The sequence below is a fragment of the Haemaphysalis longicornis genome, unplaced genomic scaffold (genome assembly GCF_048455015.1).
Source record: "Haemaphysalis longicornis isolate Haplotype H1 unplaced genomic scaffold, Haemaphysalis longicornis Haplotype H1 scaffold_115, whole genome shotgun sequence".
NCBI classification, from domain to species: Eukaryota; Metazoa; Arthropoda; class Arachnida; order Ixodida; family Ixodidae; genus Haemaphysalis; species Haemaphysalis longicornis.
In genome coordinates this window covers 559440-585845 of record NW_027526220.1, presented here as the reverse complement: position 1 = coordinate 585845, position 26406 = coordinate 559440, and the positions used below count along the sequence as shown (strand labels likewise).

Genomic DNA, 26406 nt, shown 5'->3' with positions numbered 1-26406 from the left:
TTTCCCAAACTGCTGTGCTGTGCCGAGGTGATTGATCATTACTTCTGTTTTCTGCATATTAATTTTCAGCCCCACGGTTCTACTCTGTTCGTCCAGTGCGGAAAGCTTGCTTTGCAATTCGTCCCCCGAGTTACTTAGCAAGGCAGCGTCATCAGCAAATCTGAGATGACTGAGGTATTCTCCATTAACCCTTACTCCCACCTGTTCCCAATCCAACGTTCTGAATACTTCTTGTAAACATGCTGTGAATAACATTGGAGAGATTGTGTCTCCTTGCCTGACGCCCTTCCTTATAGGTATTTTACTGGTCTCCTTATGGAGGATGATGGTAGCTGTGGACCCATTGTAGATATCCTCTAGTATTCTTACATAATGCTCATCTACCCTCTGGTTCCGTAATGCCTGAAGAACTGCTGAGGTTTCGACCGAGTCAAATGTTTTCTCATAATCTATGAGGGCTATATATAGTGGTTCAGAATACTCAGCGCACTTCTTATCACCTGATTGATCGTGTGAATATGATCCATTGCTATATAACCTTTACGAAACCCTGCTTGTTCTTTAGATTGACTGAAATCTAGGGTTGCAGAAATTCTGTTCGCGATTACCTTCGGAAGTACCTTGTAGACGACTGACAGTAAGCTGATCGGCCTGTAATATTTCAAGTCCTTCATGTCACCTTTCTTATGTATTAGGAGAGAGAGAGAGAGATAAAACATCTTTATTGTCAGGATAATGTTCGCATTCTTCCAAGATTCCGGTACACTTGCGGTTATTAGGTGTTGCGTATGCAGGTTTGCCAGTTTTTCAAGTACAATTTCTCCGCCATCCTTCAAGAGGTGTGGTGTTATCTGATCCTGACCAGGTGCTTTGCCCCCTTTTATTTCTTTCGAAGCATTCCTTACTTCTTCGGTCGTTACTGGTGGGATATCTATCTCCTCTGAACTACTTTCTCGTTCGGCATTATCCTGGAAGTCCCGAATGGCCTTAATCCCCCAGGGTCAAAGAACATGATTATATTGACGACACGATAATTCCCGCTTGGATCTGTTAACTGCATTCTGTATACAACGAATGAAATTTTCACATGCTATGTGACTACGTTATCATGTAGGGTTTCGAAATTAATCATTTAGGAAGGCTACTAACATGTCCGTATTCAACACGGTGTACTCAGACTGCACGTTTTTCAGAAGGATATAAGTACGTCCGGATACAAGTAACTAGGGGATATAAGTAAGACCGCGTAATTTGCAATTTTATTTAAATTGACGCTAGGCCGATTGCGTGCCTTGCACGCACCATGACACCACGGCAACGTATTTCACTACCACGGCAACGCAGCGCTCAATTTTGCTTGTTTTTTCAGGCGCCATAAACAATCATTCTTGCTTCAAATGATGAATGGTTTGATAGTGCCCGGGTTGATCCCCCAATGCAAAAACGATGGTTTGCATTTTACAATGTATGCGTGGTTTAGGCTGCCATTTGTTTTGTTATTTGTTTAAAAAGATAAAAGGACGTCAAGCTAGTGATTACAGGTTTGGGTGAAAAAGTAAAGCGTAATGTGAAGCACCACATAAACTACTGTGAACATCAGCCCATTCTCTGTCGGTTTTTCGGATGTACCTAAATATTTAGGAATGCATTTCACTCGGCCGCCCCCATTCTCGGCCGCTCGCAAGAAAACAAATCAGTAGAAACTATTTATCATGATGGTGAGCCTATTTCAGGGCGTCCGTTAGCAAATCTGTTCAATGATTTTTTTGTGAATCAATTTGCAGGCTCAAAATCATGCCAAAACGATGCGCATGTCGCAGGGGAAAGTTCGTGTCCAAATTCTGTATTTTTAAATCCCACAGATGAAGGCGAAGTAATCACGAAAATTCTCAATTTAAATAACAGCAGCGTCTGTGATGCAGAAAATATGCAAATTAAGCCGATTAAATATGTTGTAGATGTTATAGCTTTGCCGTTAACTCGCATATTTAACTTAATTTTGGCTAGTGGAACATTTCCAAAACGCATGCAAATTGCGAAAGTGGTGCTAGTGTTTAAAGGCGGTGATAGCAATGTCTTAAAAAATTATCGACCAATATCGATATTACCAGTTTTTTCCAAGGCCATTGAAAAGATTATATATTGTAGGCTGTCTAATTATCTCTCCAAATATAGCTTGCTTCATTGTTTTCAACACGGTTTTCGCAGGCACTTTTCAACAGAGACTGCATTACTCAAGCAAAAAGAAATTATATTAAAAAATTTTTCCAACAGCTCGTTAACACTGGTGATTTACATCGACTTGTCTAAAGCTTTTGATTCTTTGAGCCATAAAATTCTACTAAATAAACTGCACTGTCTTGGAATTCGCGGTACCGCTTATGACCTTATTGCTTCCTACTTAAATCACCGGCAACAATATACATCCATAGGTAAATTTTCATCTGATCGTAGATGCATTAAAACGGGAGTACCCCAAGGGAGCATACTCGGCCCCCTATTATTTTCATTGTACGTAAATGATTTGCACCGCATTGCGACACGTCCTGAGGTTTTCCTCATATGCTATGCGGACGACACTACTCTTTTAATTGCAGGAAAAATGACAGCCGATATCGAAAATATCTGTCAAGAAATGTTACCAACTTTTTTTGAGTGGACCAATAACAATTGTCTCCGAATTAATACCGACAAAACGAAAGCTATACTTTTTAAGCCTAAAAATAAAATTGCACCACTACCCAAAATAGCGCTCGGCACAGAACCGATTGCTATAGTTGAGACCATGAAAGTTCTAGGAGTGCAGTTTTCAAGTAACTTGGGACATTCATGTCAATGAAATCCACAAAAAATTGTGCAAAATAACCGGGATACTAAATAGAACCCGCCACATATTGCCTGAAGGCATAAAGCTTTTAATCTATAATTCCTTGTTTCTTCCAAACCTAACTTATGCCCAGCTAGTTTGGGGCACAACAACAAAAACGAATTTGAATAAGTTGCTCCTATTACAAAAGAAAGCCATCAGAATCATGGCAAATGCTTCGTTTGCCTCTCACACGAAAGAACTGTTTGATAACTATAAAATCATTAATATTAATCGCTTATATGATTTTAGACTAACGCAAATATATACAAATGCAGTTAAAAACAATAACCCATTTTATGCTGAATTATCCGAATTAAGAAGAAATCCTATTATGTACAACACGCGCTTCACTAATGCCTGGCACACTCCCACTCCCAAAAACAATTATGGCTTGCAGTCATTGACAGTTAACCTTCTAATTCTTTTAAATAAAATGAATGCGGCAGAAATAGATATATCACGCCTCTCTAAACGAAACTTACGGGAAATGTTTCTTTAATTCTATTTAATATGTTTTACTGTTTCATTTGAATTTGTATACTTTACTTCCTGTGTTTCTGTGGTGTTGTAATACGCAAACATTGAATGTTCTGTTAAACGCTTGTGTTGCTCACATGTAATATTTTCCCCTCATGCTTGCTCAATGTAAATATACGTATGACGTGTTTTTGACTGTTTCCGCCATCAGATTTCACGCTTGTTTAAACTATTTCTTTGATTTTTTATTGTATAAATCTACACTGATATTTTTCTTGAACTGTAACAGATTCTTGAAGTGTAACTGAAACCGTATCTTCTTCAAGGGCAGTGTGTTGACCCGAGAGACTCGTGCCCCTGGTTGCTGTCCAATGTGGGGACAGTCGTCCCGTCAAGCTGCCTTTCAGTGCAGCTTTTTGCGACTGCCCCTCCTTGTACACTCAAGGAAAATAAAGTTTGAATTTGAATTTGAATTTGATAACGGAAGTAACAATGTACATTAGTGAGGAGTAACAGTATCGTTGCATGGAATGTGAACTATGTGGAGACATATGTTTGACAAAAATCAATTTTGATATCATCGATTTGAGCTTGAAGGCTGCATTTCTGCAGTTCTTAAAAAACGCGCGATGCAGTGATAGAAATTCTTTTGAACACCGACTTTTTTTCACAGCGGAAGATGGTTCTTGCGGACCAAATGAGTTCATGTGTTCATCTGGCGATCGCTGCATCTACAGAGGCTACAGGTGCGACAAAGTCAACAACTGTGGAGACAACAGCGACGAAGACGCGTTTGGAAACTCGATGTGCTGTAAGTTGGAATAGTTTTGGCAGAGGTTTAGTTACAACCATTCCCTCACAATTCATTTGAAATCTTTAGCGCCGGGAATTAGGACGCAAGGCATTAAGAATGTAGCACAGTGGATGCTTGCCATGCAGTGGGCTCATGCAGATCCTTTCATGACGACAGAGACACAGTTGTATGGGAACACGAATCTGTACCAAAACCAACTTTTCTACGTACCAAACTACATTTTACATAAAATTCAACAATCTCGCATCAAACCATTAATCTTGTAGGTGGGATTTCGCCAACGAATGTTTACGCTTGGTGTGATTTCGCTTAAAGAATGTTTACGGGAAATGCTAGGCAGTATAAACAACTAGCTTCAATGCCCTTGCTGTTTGTACTGCGCGTCCGTCGCGTTGTTTATTGTTTGTTTTCTAAGGTCTGTTAGCGTTCTGAGGATCATTTAGTTGTTTCATTGGGGGCCAGATTATTTCCTCCGAGGCTGACTTATTGTTGTATGAAAAAAGTCTGATATTCAGTACCTGCAGATGTCAAGAAGTTTTCTCACCCATCAACGCACCTAAGTAGCGTGAACTGAGTTTCCCAAGAAAAGAGTTTTAACGTTGGTTCTAAAACCGTTTTAGAAATTGTTGTAAAATTGTTGCACTGCTGAAAATTTTGGACCTCAATCTGTAGGCCTCAGTTTATTATGCCAGATGCAATTTACGTCTCGATGCTTGCAGGCCGCACTGTTTTTATTACGATGTTTTTCAGTGAATAGAATTGTTCCTGTCACAATGCCATGGTAAATCGCACACATTGAGCAGAAATAAAGTTGTACGTTCGGTGTTACGAGCCACCGGATTATGCTTAGAGGGTTGTCAGCAACATTGATAGACAAGCGGTTGCTAAAGGCGTCAGTTTTCTATGCGTTCATTTTTGTCCCCCTCTCAACTATTTGTGCGAAGGTGCACTTTTATAATTGCAAAAAAATAGCGAAAAGTGAAGCACAGGTCTTCGAGCTTTTTCGATTTTTTATATTTTGTTTGAAGTGGCTACAACTTTACGGCTACAATTATAAAGAACGCCGGGCAATAGCCACGATATAGCTCGAGTCATGAAATTTAGGCACGCAAACGACGCCCGGACCGAGAAAAAGACAAAAAGTGATTTAGATTTTTGAATTGAATGAGTTATCTAATGGTCGTAGTGCCCGAGAAGCTCGCTGAGATGCTTTGTGACTCCCTATTTCAGTGTTTGACTCATTTACGAAGCATTTCAGATCTTACAAGAAGCTTAAAAAGTGTTGCAGGTGTCTTTAACAGCGTAACTGTCTGAAGCGAAACAGAAGAGGTCTTGGCGAGGTAATATTTGTGGCTGCATTACACATTTTAATTCCTGCATATCGATATTTGACTATTAAGCGTAAGTGTAGAACTTTGGTTCATCGCAAAAAGTGAAAGAATAGCACATACCATGCGTCGTTCCCGTCCACTGTAACAACAACCTTATTGACGTTAGACTGATTTGCAATGCAGTTTTTGCTGTTTCAGACACAGTGTTGTTAGTTTGCCAATTTTCTGAGTTAAAAACAATGTTTTGTTCACGTTCAGGTTGCACAGGTTACATATCCAAGAGACCCGCTAAATTTTCCTCTGCGTACTTACCAGTATGTCGCCATAACCGACATAAGCAATTTGGCTGGGAAGGGATTTATACAGACATGGCGTTTTTGAAGGCACTTTTTTGTTAAAAATGCGTGTTATACGTGCGGAAAACAGCTAGAGAATTAGCTACGAGTTCATGGCTTCCATCTTGTAAAGAAATGGCGGAATTTTACCACTTACTGCAGAGGTCTCCTTGCAACGGAACTGCTAAAGAACGTTCCCTTGTCTTGGTATAGCGAGAGTGCTTCAGAGCGGGCCGGCGCCTCCCCAAAGAACACAAGAATGTTCGAATACGCTGCTAAGCGCAGTGTGACAGATTCCATCATAATAGATTGACAGCAAATTGTCGCTAAAATTATGTACAGATGTGCATAAATACAGTGGATGCGTGGTCAATTTGACGGTAATTTACATGGGTTACACTAGGGAGCCTTGTGATGCTTTCTTTCGTGTCTGCTTGGTGTTGAAATGAAGTGAAGAGAACGAAGACGACGATAAACCAGACACGCTCTGCGGGTACTTTTCTAACAACCGAGAGCACGATCATCACCATCGTCTTGCGGGGTCACAGTCCCACATGGCCACTCTGTTCTCCTTCCACCATCGCCCCTTTCGCCGACCGCTGTCCCTGGCAGCTTCCCATTGGCCGGCTCGTGAATGTGGGGTGAGTGACCCCTCAAAACGATGGTGATGATGGTGCTCTAGATTGTTTGAAACGTGCCCGCAGACGGTGTCTGGTTCATCGTCTTCTTCTTTCTCTTCACTTCATTTGCCCCACATGAGCATTTTTCCGCGAACGATGCTTGCACCACTCGCACAGTTCTAAATGGCCTAACAACACTGTCCGCAGTCCACAACAAACCAAGGTATCAGCGTAATTACTACAATGGTCACAGCACGCAAAAGTCGTATACACTGAAAATACAAAATACAAGCCGGCAGGAAGTTTGTACCTTTTCCGGCAATGACTGCAGTGCCATCCCCGCCGTTTGTATATGTGGGCGTGGCACGGCTATGATTATTTCTACTTTTACAAGCTCCCATCGCGGGAGGGAACTAATAGGAGCTCTCAGAGAAAGATACACAGAAACGTTTTTGCCTACCGGTGGTCTTCTTTTGTAAGCTGTGGGGCCTTAGCTTTGCCCTTGTTGCCGCTCTGCATATCTTTTTCTTTGTTGCTAACTGTCGGCTCCTGGGCCGATTGGACGTGCTACTTCGCTTATGCGGCGGTTGCTGTTTCCCGACCCTTCCGGGGGACTCTAGCTGAAAGTATGGGGTTGTGGAACCTCCTGTCTCCAATCGGGGCACTTTCTTGTGCTGGGCTGCGTTGCTGAGGCAGGATGTCATGCACAGCTGTGTCACGGTCATCACTACCCGCAGGTTCAACGAACTCGCGAACAATCAAAGGAGTTGCCTCCATCTGCGTTCGTTTTGGGGTTTCTCCCCCGCCCTCTGAATCAAGCTGGACCTGAAGTTTAGCGGGCCGTAACAGCAGCTGCGAAGTTTATTTCTCAATATTTTCCCGCGCTCGCACGTGCTTATCACGCTCTTTCTGTATTGCGGTAATCTCGTTTTTTATCTGGGCTAGCTCTTTCCGCACTTGCTCCTCACGAGTCTTCTGTGGTGCTCTAGGGCTTACTCCTCGCGCCAGTAACTCTGCGCTTCAAGCACCCACTGTTCAGCTCGTCGCTGCTTAACCCCAAGCTCAAATAGCTCTGCCACGTCCACGTCGCTTTTTAAGGGTATACACAAACTAGTCTCGTCCTGCCGCGGACGCCAATTGCTGTCAGGTTCGGACAATAAATAATAACAGTTGAACATCGTTATAACGAACACTGATTTAGAATTTTAGAATAGAACTTTATTGTTGTTACAGAATGGTACATCACCAGAATATAGTCAATACAGAAAGGGGTCCCAGAGTAATGAACTGTAGTGGGACCCCTTGTTATTGATATCATACACAGAAATAGCTTAATTGCAGCTGCTAGCAGGAATGATACTTAATTATTTGTTACCTATCTTATACAAAGAAATAACGAGAGTACGCGTAAATAGTGAATTGTTAACATTGCATATTTCAGGAATAAATAAGGAACATATTGAACAAATAAAGCACACAACATTTAAACACAGGAATATTTAAACAAAATAAAGCATCTTATAAGTGCAATCAATCCATATACATACATAGCAGTTGTATAAATGCAATGCTTAGGTGTGTAAAAGATAAAAAAAAACACTACACTAGGCGAAATGACGTCAAAGGTCTATGTGATGGTTCGTCAAAAATGATCGGAGGGAACGTTTAAAGGTTGATGGACGTACTTGTGTTTTAACCGTACAAGGTAGCTCGTTCCATATTTTGATCGAAGTAAAAGCGAATGTCTGTTTACCGTAGTAGATATAGTGAATGGTCGTCTATAACGAACGAAATACAAACTTTGGTTGGTCACGCTCTATTTCAAAGACACTCAATCATTTATAGCGAAACTGAAACCGTTGGTGACGCGCGATATCGGTTGTAACGAAAAATATTCACCAGGAGGCTAAGAAGCTACTCGGAAAAAACCCCTTAGTCCGAAACGGTAGAAGTATAAAGACGCTTTTGTTCGTGCACACCGGAAAACTTCATCCTGCTCAGTGATGTGAGTAGCCACCTCCGAAGATTACATCCTTCATCATGTACATCAGGACGCAGGCCTGTTTTACAAAGTGAACTTTGTTCTTTTGATGAATTTTTGCGTACTGATGTTCCGGTTCATTGAGCTGGAGATGCAACAAGGAGAAATGTAAGGGTCACCTTGTTTACAGTGGGTTCGAAGCCTTAAAATGCATGTTTGTATGAAGTATTTTTGCGTGAGCCAGATTGTCGATTTGGTATAGCCGATTTTTACCTCCACTGTTAGAACGAATATCCGTTATAAAGAACTAATTTGCTGTTCCGATATTACTTCGTTATAACGAGGTTCGACTGTATAACTAACTCTGGAAACGGGACTGTCTGTTTATGTTACCCGAAACCCAAACAAATACACACAACAAACAGAGAGAAATTTAGAAATGGTGACAGCATGCTCAGCCACGAATAAATTGTCACAAAGTTCAAATGACGTGAAAAGTCTCAGCATGTGCCTCTCACTTTCACAAGTCCGTCATACCGCTGGTCGAACGCGCACAGTCGTGACGTGATGGCAGCGATCGACCAGGTCACAAGTCGGGGTCCACGCTGGCACGGCGTGCTCCGTGCCCTCGTTCATGTTTAGAACGTCACTCCTTGTCGCGCCGCCTTTGGAGACCGCCCGACCAGACGGCTGCAGATGTTTGAGAAGACGGCCTAGCGGTTTCCGTTGTGAGCGACCACTGAGACGGGCCACGGGTCCAGGCGCCCGACCGGTATACGTCTCGGTCACACTCCCACACGGCCTATCTCTAATCCGCCTACAACGATCGTACCTTTCGCCGACCGCTGTCGCTGGCAGCTCCCAATTGGCCGGCCCGTGAATGTGGGGTGTGTTACCCAGCAAGACGATGGTGATGATGGTGCTCGCGGTTGTTTGAAACGTACCCGCAGAGCGTGTCTGGTTTATCGCCGTCTTCTTTCTCTTCACTTCATGAGAGTGTTTCTCGCGTTTTCGATCCGGTGTTCGCGTTAGTCACTGTAACATGCTGCACGAAGCGGACGTCACGCAATATCCGTGCGTAAAGCTGCTCGTAATTGTTCATCCAGGCGTCCATATTACTGAGTCACGAGCCAGAGCTCGCAACCCTGTCAGGTGAAAAAAAGCAGCGATAAGGTTGTGGTTTCCCCGATTTACTGTTATTTACATGAACACGGCATGATAACCCCTTCTTGACACCAAAATATTTGCTACAGCATTCCGCCTCTGAAGCGCCCCAAAAAACAAGTTTACTGCAGGCGTGTTGACCTAGATTTCGTTTTTTTAGGCTTTCTTCTCTATTCTGCATCCGCAGTCGATTATGTTCTCAAAAGCGTGCGCCCGTCTGTAGTTATCACTGAAATTCGGGCCTGCTTCCTGCTTTATGTACTGGCAATAAAAAAGCAGCGGCGTGGAAGCTGCCTTTCGGGGCGCGCATTACCATCATAGTAGGTCGACCTGGATGCCGTCAATGTAAAATTTACATGACTCAGCAGAGACAATTGCATGATTTACTGTAGTCATTCAAATCTCCGTGCTAAGTCACGACGGGAAAGCGGCAGTGGTTTCGTTGGACGGTGCTGTTTCTGGCTTGTAGGTTTTGAAGTGGTCGTTTTGAAGTGGTAGGTTTTAAAGTGGTCATTTCTGCGTGATTTTTTCTTACAGTGATGCCGCTGAGCTCGCTCATACTGATCATCTTGGGTCTCGCTGACTTGGTTATCACGTGGATCATGGTATTTTACTGCTGCGTGCGGTCAGCCTTGACCAGAAAAAAGGTAATGTACCTCGCAGCTGCGATCATATTTCACAGACAGTGTGAACGTTCAAGTTCCAGTTACCATCCCTTTTTGAATAAGGATATAATGTAAAACTATATTTCAAGGCGTGATTGGCTTAAGATAGGCTCGTTGAAGAACGAAGGCAGTCTTGAAAGCTTCGAACCCCTGCTGTCTCCGGGCATCAAAATACTGCGCTGTGCACCAAAATGTTTGCCACATCTCCTCACCTCCGTTTTTTAGCACGAAAGTGTTTTATTCCCAGATACCCGAAGATTTTGCTGACGTCATATCCGTCCCCGAAGTGACGCCCGTACAACAAAACAAGCGCCCTGTAAAAAGTGCCCCCTTCACACAAGTCTTCTTGCGGGGAAGCAACCTTTACTAGTAAAGAGTACGTTATACTTAGGGTTGTTCGTTTTCAGGTTTTATATTTTCACACGAAAGTATTTTATGCCGCGATACCCCACGATTTCATTGACGTCATATGCGTCACAGAAATGACGCCAGTGCACCTTTGCCGAAGCGACCCGCCAGCAGGACGACGCTCGCCAAGAACACCCACAACAAAGCCTCCGAACAGCAAATCATGCTCCGCTGCAGATTTCACTGCACATTTCGCTTTCGTGTTTAACGGATTCCTGACAGAGGAATCAACCATAGTTTTTTCTTCTAATAAACGTTTCTCTTTTTCTGTCCCCGCCAATTTCCCCCACCATTATAATAATCACTGCCGTCGTTGTTTTTGTCGTCATTGTCCTCATTCTGATATTTTGCCCGCAGCCGAACGAAGGTATGGCCCACTGATACGGAGGCTTCGTTGCCCAGTAATGCAACAGGGTGCCGAGATCTTGTGAGAGTACCGTGCGCAGCACAGATACATAGTATAATTGTGCTTGGCTTAACCTTCCAGTAAGGTTCACTCATGTCGCATTTCGAATCGACTATCAGTTCAAGGTTGCTGTGAGGAAAGTCATTGTTAGATTTATTTCTTCCAAACGCATTTAAATGAAACCGCGTTCCTCCCCATATGATGTTCAATGAAGACCGTGCTTTATTCAAGACGGCACTTTTTTGCATATAGTGCAATGATCTGGCTTGTACAATGTTGTAAACCTTCTTCCTGTACTTCCACATTGTGTTATCTGTCAGGTACTCTTTCTAACACTCTGAAGGCGTTTAGAGTATTTAGTTAACTACTCTAGTGTAGCATAACGTGGCACCCTTTGTTATTTACGTCGGAACAGGCAGTACTCCAGACCTCGAAATATTGTTACGCAGCGGAAGCACATAGAACAGGAGTCATTTTGGTTAGGAACGATGTATTTACAATTCTGGCATGGCACCTCAAGCAATGTTTGTGTGCTACTCACTGCATCGTCATCGTCGGTGAAAGATGCCCCTGGCGCTACGTGCCACTTTTCAGTTCCAAATAGTATTTTTTATTCGTTCGTGCTAGGGCGCCTTCTATAAAAGACTGTTGATTAAGTCATAAGGCTTCTATAAGTTTCAAATCTCTGCACAAATGAGCGTTCTTTCCATTAGTTATTGGGCTGAGCCAATTCGGTGATCTTTCAAGGTGCTTGGCAAGAAGGTAAGACACAATGTTTCCACCAATTAGCGAATGTTTTACACACTAATATACATCTGCCGGCCATTATCTGAAAGAGCCTTCTGAATGAACACTATACAGTAATTATTCAAGGGCTAAATGCTTTCTTAGAGTTCAGTTCTGCACCGAGACCTTCAAGAAGACAAGTGCATAACTTTCTAACTTTATATCTCTGTTTGACTTTCGTCTCGTATGCTGAAGGACTGTCAACTGCTTCCCTATCAGATATAACCTGACATTTTTTCCCATTTGCTGTTTAATACGAAGTCCTAGCTCTTCTTAACCAGTTACAGAACCGCTCTTTCTGGACGCGCTGAAGGCAACCATGGACTTTACAATTTCCAGCTGAAGTAAATGCTTCCGGCATACTTGAATTTCATGCTTCACGAATACTGCAGCGTTCCGATGCCATCAAAGAAACTAAATTTCTAAGAGATATTGTTTCCCTGCCTGAAGGTCTTCCCATTTGGGCCTTAATTCCGCATTCTTGATGTCTGCAATCCTCATATGGAGACATTCTTTGCAGGTGCCTATGAATTTTAGAACTTCGACTCACTCGTCTGTCAATGCTTCCATGATTGAGGCGATTTTCGCTTACTGAATTGAAGATTATGCATAATGTAGATATAAAATGTACAGATGCTGTTGTACTGCACCGATGCCTGCATTACTTTGTAGGTGCCATGAGAGTGATTCACTTCCGAGAAACGTTTCCTTAAAGGGACACTGAAGTGAATCTGTCAAGCTCCCGTTTTTGCTTGCACTGTGTAGACTGGCTCAAAATAGCACACTTTTCATCGTTTACCCGGTTGAAAAATCGGTAATTATTTTACAAAGCGCGAAAGAAGAAAAACTGCAATGCGCGGTTTGCGGCGGCCGCACAAACTAAGCTGTGACGTTGAGAGGAGGGGGCGCCGTGATTGGACGATGCCCAAGGTTAGCAATCAAACAAGTTTCGGTTTCGGTTTCGGTCTATAAAACAACATGTTTGACATTCGATGGCGTCGTAGGATGGGCATTCTCAATATTCCAGTTATCGTAGTACCGCGCTTCTGCCATGTTGTCGGCTGTAAAATGCATAAAATAAGCCTCAAAGGACGGCTTGGAATAGTAGCATTCACTATCTGAGGCCTACGCAGTGCATGAACGCCCTCCGCGTCCCCGCAGACGCTCAAATGCATGCGCTTTTCCCCCATATTTGGAGCTTGCCTCGCTCATGCCTGTATGGTAAAAAGCGTGTTCGCACCAGGCCAAGGGCCTGTTGATTCTGGGCTGTGCCCACTGCCCGCAAGCAGTCGGTGCTTATGGCAACAGCACGCCAACGAGAACTCGCTAGCGCCCCAGTGCCAGCCTGCGCGAGTTCTGTGGACTAGTTCGTGGAGCAATGAACGTTGCGGCCCAAAAAAAGGTGAACTCAGTATAGAAAACATCGGCGAAAAACGAAAAAGTTAACTCATAAAAAAAAAAATTATGTACCCGCGGCGATTCGAACTTGTGACAGGCAAAACACTTAGGTTGCCATACCTACCGCACCAGACGACTAGGCCACGGAGGGCCGCTGGCGGCGTTAGAAAATATAAGGCATATAATGTATAACCAGTTTACACTTTTATTTCGTTTTAGTATTTCAAGCAGTTTAGGTGACTATTTGTTGTATTGCGCTCGTGCAGTAAGCGTCGCCCGAGTTTCCACAATAGCTCACGTCTAGCAATTGCATTTCGTAGACGGGAAAGCGTTCGCAGATGCGTAGTCGTGCTGCTGACCGCTCTGCTTGTTCTCCCAGCGCAAAAAAGTGCTTCCCGCACCCTAGTTTTACGCTGTACGGTAAAAATATCAGTTGATTTTATTTCCTTAGTGCCTATATTGACCTCGCTCAGTCTTTTCCCCCTTCAAGAGGCCTTATATTTTCCTACTGGCGTACCAGTCAGCGAAGCGTCGCATGTGCGCTTGTGCAGCGCTTGTGTGAAGCGACCTTGACTTGGAGCTAGATACAGTGTACAAACTAACGAAGTAAAGAAAGGCGCATTCTTCCATTCCCAAACGTGTTGTGGCTTAGTTTCAACTGATCGAGCGAATTGCGACGACCCGTCGGCGGCCGGCGGACTAAACGGTGGGCCGACTGACTCGGTCGCAGAAGGTCGGCGAGCCGTGCAGTAGCGCAGCCAATTGTCAGCTCCTCTCCTGCTGACGTCACACGAAAACGCCACAGAAAATGGGCGAGCGCAAAGAGAGGAGGACAGCATTTTCGAATTGATTTTTCTACTAAATAAATTCGCGTAAACGCGCACAGAGTGGTCGAATCAGGGCCCAGGGACTCCGGACTACAGTTTGCGCTCGTAATCCCGCATTGTTTACAAATAACTTCAGTGTCCCTTTAATACGGCGAGCTGCAACTAAAATGGTGGGCATCTGGTGTGCAGCTCTTGTGGTTAGTTGTAACGTTGTATCACCTTCACTCTAAGTGAGAATTAGGGCGCTATTTTTGCAGATGTGTAGTACTAAGACCCTAAGCGTTATGAGTTGACCTTCCTACTCCGATATATCCTCAGTCGTTCAGCGATTGGAGTTAGTTCGTCTACTTCTGCTCCTTTTTTTGTTCAGATTTCCTTCTCATTTTGACTCGTTTTTTCTTCAGAGCGAGTTCCGGCTAACAAATTAGCAATGCCAGAAATGTTCAATGATCTCGCGTTGGTAGTGTGACACTGCGCATACACTGTTTTTCCTACTTTCATATATTATCTCATGCATAATGTTTTTTCGATGCCTTTTACGTGCTTCAGGGCATGAACCCGACCTCTACCTTTTTAACCAGTGCTCTTACGTTTGCCCTTTCAAATGTTTGCTCACTTCTTGCCATGTTTTACACACGAACATGGGGAACCTTGCTTCTATTCGCCAACTAGGACATGTTCTGACCCTATGTTTTCAACCAAGAGCTTGATAACTTAATTATTTTAGCATTTATGATTGGAGTCTCACTTTTAGCTTGAGTAATAATGTCTTCTTACGCCCTCCTGCTACAACAACAGCTGTTTATTACAGAGGTTTTAGCTAGGGGCTGCCCTTCGCGAAGTCACTGCAATCGTTGTTGTTTCGGGAATTTGTGTAGTTTTATTCTTCGCATTCCCACCCCTTTCACTGTGCCCGAATCTACACTTCTCTGTTCCTTAGTATCGGGCAGTTAGTATGAAGCTATTAGGCTTCGCAGTTTTTTTTTTCCACTTTGATGAGGCGCACGGTGGTACTAAAATCTTTGGATAATTTTCCGTCATACCACCACCACTACCACTACCACCACCATCATCATCACCATCATCCTGGTTGTGTCCACAGCAGGAAGAAAGCATCTCCCAAAGATATCCAGCCACGTTTATTCAGTGCTAGCTTAGTCCATGTTTTACCACCGAGCTTTTGCAGCTCATCTCCCCATCCAGTCCTCGGCGGACCCATATTGCGTGTACTGTCTACTGGCACCCACTCTGTTAAACAGATGGCCCACCTGTTGTGCCCGATGCGCATGACGTGACCCGCCAATGCCCATCTCCTTCGCTTAATTTGAGCTAGAATGTCTTCTACCTTAGCCTGTTCTCTAATCCACGCGTCTGTTTTCTTGTCTCTGAGCGTCACCCCTAGAATACCTCTTTCCATAGCCCGTCGTACTGATATAAGCTCCTTTTCAAGTCGTTTAGTGATACTCAAAGTTTAGGCCCCGTAAGTTATTTTTGGAAGAACGTATTGATTAAATACCATTCTTTTGAGGGACCGAGGAAGCTTACTAGGTATGATATCTGAATATTTACGGAAAGCAGCCCACCCCATGCTAATTCTGCGGGTAATTCCCTTGTAATGGTTTGGATCAGCACATGTGATTTCCCCAAGATAGACATAATCCCGTACTGTTTCTAAGACTTCGTTACCTACGTTAGGCACGTGTTTTGGCATGCTGATTGAAAGTTACGTTCGATTTTTTGCGTTAATTTTTACGCCTGCTGCCAGACTTTCCGAGCTGAATTGGCAAAGCATGCGCTGCGAATCCCTGAAACTTAGGTGGCCTTAGGTGGCCTTACGATGCCTTAGGTGGCTGAGATATTCCACATTATTTCTCACCCTTGTTTTGCTTCACTTACGGTTTCTGAACACATGCTCCCGACAGGCTATAAATAATCGGGTAGTTATTGTGCCCCCTGACGCACACCTTTTTGTATAGGAAATTTACAAGTTCTGTATGTTTACCGTGCATACGTCGTATGCAGGGTGTTACAGGGAAGACATTAAGTAATTTAAAAAAGATAGGCTTTCGGAGGCGGCTAAATTGTTTTTCTTGCGCGAAGTGGTCAGAGGCCGTGGCTGACGCAATAAAGCGGGTTCAATAGGCTATTTACCGAAATAATTACCCAAAATTTGTTGTTACTTTTTTATTATTCTAGTTAGGTGATTGATTGTAATGACGAAATTATAGAGGATCATCAAGCAAACCTATACCCATCATTAGATTTGCGAAATTGAAATTGTGTGCAGAGCTACAGCTCTCAGAACCTCAGCTCTCCAGATGAGCGGAACGGGCTCCGTGCGGCACCTTAGCGCCGCAAAGCCACGCCCACACGCTCATGTCCCTCGGAGCTGTACACGTCACACGTTCGCCACTCTTTATCTTTGGCTGTATCTTCGGACGCATACGGCAGCCCCATCGCAACACTTTCCGCTCGCGCCGATGATAAAGCGAAAATAAATACAAACAGGCTTATGATGATGATGATGATGAGTCCACGGACTTTATAGCATCCACCGTCTCCAGTTCACGTCCCAGCGGCGTAATAATAGTTTGCATTCTTACATCAGCGCCACCATCGCCTTTTGTTGACCAGATTTTTGGCGACTCCACTTGGCTACATCACGAGCCGACATCACGAGCCTTATAGATTCTGGTTAAGTAGTCTGGGTTCGGCGAAAGGCTATGGTTTCAAGTCTGAGTTCGGCATGGGCCCATGACATTGAGCCCGGGTCCGCAGATAAACGCTTCGGGCCGCCCGGCCTGGCCCGGGATTTCGGATCAGGCCGGACTCGTGCAGTGCTCTAGCGAAGCCAGTTGATCTTCCAGGCTGACGCTGGTGCGGGGTCGCTTGCGGTCGAGTACGCGTGCGCCCGTGAGCGCTGTTGGTGGGGCTAGTGGTGCAGAGTCGCTGGTGCCTGGAGGGATTCACGAACAGTGGGCACCTGCGGTGCGCCGCCGCTGGTGCGCCGCCCTCGTGCGACCTATGCGGTGCTGTAGGGGCACTCGAGAGTGTTGTCGCGCCGTGCACACCTTTCGTCTGCTCTCCACCAGGCTCACGTTCACTTCCCCTCGTTTTCTTGCGTTTTCAGGTCACCTCAAACTCCCGACTGCCTTCTTATGGACCGTCTGCTGGTGTTCCTTTTCCTTCTTCTACCTTTCCTTGCCTCGCTTCGGCTGCTTCATTTTTCATTCAATCTGTCCCGGCACCTCAAAATTACTTTATTTTCCCTTGCTCCTGTATATATCTTCATTGCCTCTACAATCCGCCTTTTTTCATTGCGCTGTGGCGGCCTCTGGTGGCGCCGCCGAGAAGCGATATGGCAGGGGCGCAAGAGTGCAAGTTGGATGCCACTGCAGCGGAAGGTGAATCAGGGCTGCGTTGCTGCTGTTTATTTGTTTCACATGAATTGTATTGGCAACCTGAAGCTGCAAAAAGAATAACTATGCTGGAAGACGTACGTTTTCAACGTGGGAAACATCCTAACAAGCGTGCGACGCTCGTTTTTTTTGCAGTAGTTCCGCAAGTGTCAGTACCGGAGGGTGGCTACCTGAGGCTGTGGAAGTGATGTTCTCACGGCATTTTTTTTTCTAGCGCCTAAAAGAGATGGGAGGGGGACGTGGGTATCTGTAAGGCAGCAGCATAATCGCAGGCCCTTATTGTGGCCTTTATACAAATCATTGCTTGAAGCTGGTATATCAGCGATGCGAAATATTATACGTGGCTGCAGATTTGTTCAATTCCACCGTTCTTTTTCTTCTGTTTCTTATCATAACAAGTATAAATGCGTGTGCATATTACTTTTGTGAGCGTTTTGACCGAAGAAAGCGAAGTCCAAATCAACCGAAGTCCCGACTAGAGCCACTAGATGTAGCTTATTTAGTGGCTCTAGTCCCGACGTAACTCAGAAAATTGCTTTTTGGGGTGCATTTTTACTCGTAAGCGCACTTGTTCATCGTAGTCGCAGAATTACATTTTCTTCTTTAGAGGAACTGTCAGTTTGAAAAGTTAGTATTTATTCGTTCATTCCTTTTATACAGCGGCAATATCACGGGCGAGTAAAGTGGTGCACGGAACTACGGCAACTTTCGGGCGGTCGGTGGTGTGTTCGAATCGTCGTCGGAGTAATATGACAAGGCGATTTCTGGATTTGGCGTGCCAGCAGGTTATCGTCACTGGCGGTGTGAATGCCTGGTGTGACTGCTACGGGACGCACAATGGGGCGTTCATGCACGGTGCCGCGGCGGGCAGCTCCTGATTTGTTCACTTTCGTTTCGGGGTTGGCGTGCGTCGATAGAAACAAAAATTTCACCCTTAATGTTATGGTTTGGCCGACAGTTGCATTTGTAAGCCGTACTGCATTTTGCTTTCTCGATGGGGGCCGAACCCGGCCGCATGCTTTCACTACACGGGCTCAGTTACAGCCTCAGACAGCAGTGGAATCACCGCGGAGCAGACCAGCCGACCCCTGCCACGGCCGGACTGAAGGAGCGGCGAGCGCACGCCGCTCGTCCAGACCGGCCGTGCTCCTGCCAGACTGTTTCCGGGCTCCTCCGCCAGGGCCATGCGCATGCGGAGTAGCGTTGTGAAAGAGGCGGATTCCCATTGTGATTCCTAACAGTTATCAAAATAAAAGACAAGTGCGAGACCACGCTGCTATACTCGGGGAGAACTTAAGAACAACAACAGAAGTTGAACCTGCGCCTGATCACCACAGTCGGCTGTTACTCCGCGCGGCACAAAAAGTGCCTTACATCGAGTATTCTGAACGTAGTACGAGTAGTTTCCGCGATTTCTCGCACTTATTCTGCTTTTGAATTCCTGCAGTGGCTACTAAAAGACTAGGTGTGAAAACGAAGACGATGTTGCACATGAAACGCAATCTCGTTTCAAAACGCGTGCGCGCGTTAACATCCGGGTCCATCGCGTTGGCGGAGTGACACACTGCATGAGCTCTTGTCGTTCTTAATTTTTGCCCGAGTAAAGGCAACGCAGAGCCACGTGGAAAGGGGGAGCGTTGCAGCTGTAGCCGTGGGCGCCATGGCATATCAAGCACGGGTGCCGCTGACCTTTCGCAACTGCGAGTCACAACTACTCCCAACGCCAAACTGGAATGAGCTCTCAACGGAGTTCAATTGCACAATAATGCTTTCGCATTCACTACTCATGAAGAGTACTAAGCTCTCCTGGGATTTCAGTTTGTAATTAGATGACAGTGTGAGGGCCGCAGTTCTGGAAATCCCTTTTTGGCACTCCTGGCCAGTGCGCGCCGGGGATCACGGAAATCAGCACAGTCAACATACCATAGTAACGAACTCTTGTTAGAACTTACATTTACAGTTCACATCATAGAGCCTCTTTCTTGTTAGAACTGCTCTCACAACCTCTCGCGCGTGTGTAGTTTTTCCTGATATGTCCATATGTGCGCCCTTGAAGAGAGTTGTGGGCACCTTTTTGCTCGTTGGGAACCTCTGCCAGGCTGCATGTATCACCGCGCCTATAAGCCGGCATGACAACGCTGTTTTAAAGACGACAGTCTTTCTTGGGCTATTTAAATCGAGAAATTTGGGGCAGTCTGTATGTCTGTCCGTCTGTCAGTCTGTGACTCGATTCAGCCACCCGGCCAAACTGAAACATAAGCTGCGCAATAGTTTTATGTACCCACAGCCAAATCTATCATCTAAGTCCAGTGTTAATGCTCATACTTGTCAGCGTTGTTTAACAGGAACTAGACATTACGGAAATATAAGGCAGCAAATCATTACATGGGTGTTATATCCAGTGTTCCTTTATTAAAAGAAGTTCATGGATGCTTGGTTTTTGTGATAGCAAATGAAATATACTACATCAACTACAGAAAAAAATTCACTCCGTCGCCGTCTGCTGCCGCGCTACTATAGCTTCTGTAGGAATTTTAAGAAATCGAACGGCAACAGTAACGAAAGTTTCCACTAGATAGGTCCCGCGTTCCGCTTGGAACGCTGGTCGTGTAGGGCAGCGTGGTTCCGTAAACGTTGGAGTATAGGGCGCCTCGATTCACTCGCGTCTCCGCGGTACGGCAGCGCTGCCATCAAGGCACCTGACCTGGAGCAGTGGAACGCGGTAAATTTAAACTGACTTGAGCAAGCCTCTAGCGTGTTATCTCGGGAGGAGCGAGGCGGGAGAGGAACAGCATGAGAGCTGAGCGGGAAAGAGAAGGGAGGCGTTCACTTGACAATGGCACCGGTCGACTGTCGTCTTTCGTCGACGTTTGCAACAGAAGGAGCAGATACGCAGCCATTTTTTATCATTGAACATGCTGAACCAGCACAGTTGTAGTCGGTGCCATCGGGAATGCTTAGAGAGAAAAATAGTACTGGGCGACCATATCCGTCCCAAACTTTCGTCATTTCGTGCATTGTCAAAGTGCTGGTGATACAGATTGAAGGCGGGCCAGTTGGTACATAACTAACTTATAAAACAGCGCTATAAACAGGACTACAGAAAGGGCACACGGACAGGGCGCTGGTGATAGGCGAGGTAGACTAAAAATATCTTGAAACATAACTTACTCTAAAAATAAAATCTTTGTGCTAGTATATATGCAAGCTTTATTGGTTTTTGCAGGGATTGTGCTTGCGAAGAATTTTCAGCGCCGTGGGATGTCGATGTCCCTATAGAGGCCTTGTTCGTATTGGCATTTGAGCCAGCATTTGAAATATCGGGCGTTTTTACTTTACCGTAATTTTCTTTGGTTTTCCGTCATTTTCCCCTGGTAGCTGTAAATTCCAAAACGTACGCAAGCATTGCGTGCAGATTTTTGCTGAGAGCGACGCTTATTAAAGCGAAAGCTTTCTTAGTATGACCGATGGTGTTCCGCCAGAAAAATTTTGCATTTCCTCATAGACGAGTACCGCCAGGACAGGTCGGATAAGATCTCTGGACCCACGGCGCGTGCGGGAAACAGAGCTTCTATTGTGTCCAAACGGTTACTGGAAAACCGCGAAAAATGAATGGTTCTATACAAGGCAATACAAGCAACGATCTTGAAGAAGGAATACAACAGTATACTCTTAGTTCATAAACGTCGTATCGATGTACATTTATGTCGTTCGTAGGTGCGTTTACTTAGCAAGCGAAAAATCGTCACACGAGTTCGTTCTTCGTTTGCGATTTGGACCTTTCAAGGTTTGACGATAGATTGGACGCAATTTCATCTAAGGTTCGACCCACTGTTAGCTTGCGCGATTCCCTCAATTTTCTTTAGGAAACGATGGTTTTTTTTAATGATGAAATATATATGTTCTGCAAATAAGGAGAACAGATAATTTCAAGCTTCCATAATAGTTTCTAGTTATAACAATATTAAACACTTTTGGAAAGATAAAGAAGTGGTTGTCTAGGGTATACCGATTGCATTGAAATGGCATACTTTTGCTCTATAGGTCACTAAAAGTCCGCACATTAACAGGTCAGCTGTGGATTATAAAAATTTCTGTTTACAAACGAACTATCGTGGTAACAGTGTAAACTGGTATGCGACGCAGTCTATGCACGACGACCGTTGGGCTGTGGCGGCCCCTCCCGGCATAGGCCAAGATTTAAGCGATGCCTCGGACGAGAGTGGGAGCGACGACAGTGACAAGTCGACGGAGGCGGACGACGACGACAGCTCGTCCAAGGTGGAAGGGGAGGCCAAGAGACGGCGCAAGAGTGGAGTCCGGGACGAAACTATGATGTCGTCGCCACCCAGCTGATGGCCTCTTCCCTCCTTGTGATCCTCTTCACCTATTTCTTCCCCGTGCTCTGCTGCATCATTCACTCTGCTTTGTTGCCCTGTTTTCTAACCGGTTTCTTTCTTTGGGTTTTTTTGTGAGACCAGAGCTTTTTAATAATGTAACGCATCCTAAATCGGTTTACCCGAATCCCACCTTTCCATTATTACGAGCTTTCTCGAAAAAGAAATCTTGAGCGCGAAAGTCTGCATACTATTTCGACAGTTTGTTTTCCTTGGCTCAATCAAGGATAAGTTGATATCGCACAATTATGTTCGTAATTTTTTCAACTTTTTCCTGATAGGGAAGATTAATATTTTTAAAATGTCACAGCGAGGTACATTATGATCGGAATTTTCGCCCGCGTGTTTTATACAATTTGTATTTTTTATACATTATTATTTTATTTTCGTTTTTGTTATAAGGTACTTTCACTCGCGTTCTTTGTATCTCTTTAGACCAGAAAACGTTTCTTCATAATGAAGGAATCACCGATAGAAATCTCCATCTAAAGCTTTTTACGTCATTTTACGCACACGTCATTTGTGTGTTTGGCTGATGCGTAGTGACTACATCAGCAAGCCGCCTCATAAAGACTGCCTTCAATAAAAGGTCACAATCTTTAGCTTTATGACAAACGTCATCCTTTATTTCTCCATTGTGTAGATGTTCAGGTATAATGTGTTAAGTTTAACCCTGATTTTTATACCCAGTAATGCTCAGTGGCAAACTTGTGTGTTCTTAGAAGAATGGGCTGAGAGTGTTATGATATTGTAACGCTGGCTTTATTTCTTTCTGTTGACGCTTTTAAAATAGCCCAGAAGTAGGAACGTTAGACCGTAAAGATGTGTACTATTTATTAGAGAATAATTGTTATAGACTAGTGTGGAGGTACTAATTTCTTGTCATGTCTTGTGTTATCAAGTGTTATGTTTGACTGTGCCATATAGATCGCGAAACCACTTTGGAGTCAGCTTCAATAACCGCGGAAGCAGGGATTCTTGTTTCTGCACCTACACTGCTCCGTCCAAGGGGATCTCTCTGCTCTGTGCTTTCCGGAATCTAGAAGGCTGCTTTAGGTAGGCCGTGTAGTAAAGGAATCGGCCACTCTGGCTCTGTTACGACTGCACCGGGCTGCACTGAATTATGATACAACACCGTGGGCATACTAAAAAGTAGAAAATGCGTGTGCAATCAGTGGGACGCAGACTGAATTTAATAATTTCGCAGCAAAATGTTACTGGGTGCAGAAATGGCACGTCTAGTTACAGTGGGAGTTAAAAACACTATTCTTACATTATCCATTATGATGGAACTACGATAATTAATAATACTGCTAGAATTATTTTGGGTAAAGTCGCGTCCAATATATCCGCGATTGAGTAGCAGTAATATCTAATAATTTCAGCATCCTTAATAATGTAATGATTGCACTAGGCTTGACTCCAACAATCGATTTGGTGATGGAATTTGCTACTGCATCATGAGGAGGTGTCGACTGAGCAGTGAATGAACTCAAACTTCAGTATAAAAAACTATGGGAGCAGCGTTTCAGTGCCGGAGATGACAGAAGCACGTTTTTGTGACGCCACTAGACGGGTTCGGTGACGTCGGTGTTTTGGCGAATTTTTCTTGTTGCAAAAAGTTTCTTGGCACATATATTTCATCACCGCAGGGGATAAGCGGCGTTTAGCGGCAGCCTACTTTCTCAAGGTTGTATACTATTCAGGCTTGAAGGTCCTTAATCATTATTCTGAAGCATCTTAATCTACAGAAGAGTAAGAGTGACATTGGTTTTAACAAAAAAGATAAAATCGATGCACCCTGGTTGAAGTACCTTCATGTATTGGAAGGTGCAAACCTTTCCAAACCGTAGGAGCACATAGTCAGAGACTGTTGTCGGTCAGAATATGTCTCGTTTGTATGTCAAATGTTCGGTCCATTATACAAAACATTGGAGCGGAAGTAGTTGGCAATTATCTAGATTTCGCGAGGATTGCACTGAAGGGTTAAAGAGGAGGTGGGCTTTGATTGACGGTTTCACTTGCTAGGAACATGGTAGAGAGCAGCGTGTTCCTTTATTTACCTGGGAATGCTTTGAATTGTCGCTGTTTTTTGGAGGCTGCAACAATTAACGCATTCATGGTAGCTATCGGTGTGCAGAAGAGCTGAAAAGTAGTTCTTCTTTGGCGCCTTTTTGTCGCACAGTAAAGAAATTAAAAGCCCGCAAAGTATTGGACGTCTTTTCCGCATTGAAGACTTCGAAGAGGGAAACTAGCTGAAAAGAATTAAGGGCAAGAAATGGCTGGTTCGAAAAAGCATCTTACGCAAGACTAATGGCGCCACATGTAAAGACCTTTAAACGCCCTTCGAACTTTGACTTCCAGCATTGTTTGAAAATTCGCACCAGTGTTTTATAGTCATGAGAATTTCATCCCGACCAGATTCTTAAGATTCGAGAAAGAGAAAAAGCGCGTGCACGTGGAATGTCGAGAATTAACTCTGTACAGATTCGACACTGACGCCCCAAGAACTCTACCTTTTGCTTGAGGAATTCGAGCAGTCTGCCAGATAATATATGGATACGGGGCCAGTACCATGGCTATCATTGTTGGGTCCTTTTGAAATCCCAAATGCAGGTTGCTACGTAGATCTGAATATGCGGTATGGCAAAATGTCGCAAAAAACTATATCTTAGAGGTATATGAATGATTTGCTTCAAACGAGACCAATAAAAAATTGTCTATGGTGCGTGCTCTTCACGAAAATGAGCATATGTATTCTTGTTGCTCCTTGACCAACGCCCGAGAAGATTTGTGAGCACTATTTCTTGTTCGCCTTAAGGATACAGCTTCATTCTAGGTAGTTCTTATGTCTCCATTTTTTAGAAATGGTCTTCCCCTGCCATAGATTCACTCAGAGTCCATAACGTCGGATCCGAAATACTCCCTAGTAATGTTCAGCCAGTTTCTCTGTCAACATTTTATACAACCGCGTAAAATTTAAAACTAATTGAAAGTTACAAGCCATTGGTACATACGTTCTAATCACAGGGTGGCTGCGAGTTTAGTAGTTACGGCGGGTCTGATGTACCTGTTTATTAGTTTTAAGCTTTCCCGCGGAAAAACACTGAATGTAAGGTTCTATGGTTTCTATAAAAGCAGTTTGATAGCTGAAAATGTAAACGTGTCTACAGTCCTAAATGAGCGGGCTTCGTATCAGCTTGTTGAATGTTTCAATCATTAACAGAAAAAACTTGGTTGTTGTTCTTGCCTTTTTGCTAAGAAAAATTTGACACCCACCAAATTGCAGCTGTACGGGTAGAAATGAAACTATACAGCTTTCTCAAAAATTCGCAGTTGAAGAAAAAATCGACCTCATCGAGGATTGTAACGCGGGACCACCGCCTATTAGAGCAGACGCTTTACCACCTGAGCTACCCAGGCGACTAGCGGTTTGTACGTCAAATTTTCAGGTTTTGTGACATTTTTCTTCAAAGAAACGGATTTCAACATGGAAATTTCCCCTATACCTGGTAGATTAACATCACATCCGTCCTTCACTTCGAGTTGTTGATCAATTCGCTGTCGTGCAACAAACGGTTATTCCCCTGGTTAGCTTAGTTGGTAGAGCGACTGTCGTAGATAGGGGGTGGTTGGGGGTTCCAATCCTGAACAAGGTCGAATTTTTCTCCAACAGTGAAGTTTTAAAAAGCTGTCCAGCTTTTCTTGTAGGCGTAAGGCTTCAATTCACGTGCATGCCATATTTGTCTTCCCACAAGCTTACTCCAGCTTTGGAATATTTCCTAAATGTGGTCTATCCTCTTACCTTTTATTTATTCATACATATCTTGCACCTAAAACGGAACAGCCGTGGTTGTGTTGCTGTTATGTTTTTTATACGAATATACACTTACCTGCGGTCTATACAATCGGCTGTGGTATCCTGAACCTACCTGGGACACCATTCTTCTCCTGCACCTGTTTATCTACGAAACCCTTAAAATATTAAATTATCAGTACCAGTTCAAGTGATCCGGGACCTTACGGACCTTCTGCAGCCCACATATCCTTGAACTGTGATCCTTTTTTGTGCTATTCCCGCCCTCGCTTTCCCTTTTTTTTCCAAAAGGGTATTCCTACCTCCTCAGACAATAAAGCCAATCTCTCTGTTTCACACTGTGTACATAAACTTACTAACATGAATAGACAATAAACAGTGGCGATAAACACAAGCTCGCGAAACGCTTGAATGACGGCGCTTAACTCTGATTCCCAGCGTTGCTTGGAGCAAGAACCCAAACCACATTTTCTTCTCTCGCGCTTTGTGGTTCTTCGCACATTTAATGACGCGTGTTCACAGAAGAAGGCACGGGACCTCCAAAACTTGAAAAAGAGAGTGCAGCACGCACTTATGCGCGGTAAAAAGCAGGCTTCTTTATGCGTGTCGACTCGCGTCGCACTCTGCAGCTCGATGTGCTCGTGACAGGTAAGCCGAATTGTGCAATTTCGTTGTTATTACAAACGATAGCA

The 26406-nt window shown here is 44.3% G+C and overlaps 1 protein-coding gene across 1 annotated transcript in view; it reads left to right on the top strand.

Annotated features, from left to right (window-relative positions):
- Positions 1 to 26050, top strand: part of LOC144161462 (uncharacterized) — a 35188-nt gene extending 9138 nt beyond the window's left edge. Inside the window, exons 4-6 of the mRNA XM_077692118.1 lie at positions 4020 to 4157; positions 10129 to 10238; positions 21647 to 26050. Of these exons, the coding sequence (XP_077548244.1) occupies positions 4020 to 4157; positions 10129 to 10238; positions 21647 to 21856 (458 nt within the window). The 3' untranslated portion in view covers positions 21857 to 26050. The remainder of the gene's footprint in view (positions 1 to 4019; positions 4158 to 10128; positions 10239 to 21646) is intronic.
- Positions 26051 to 26406: the final 356 nt, after the last annotated feature.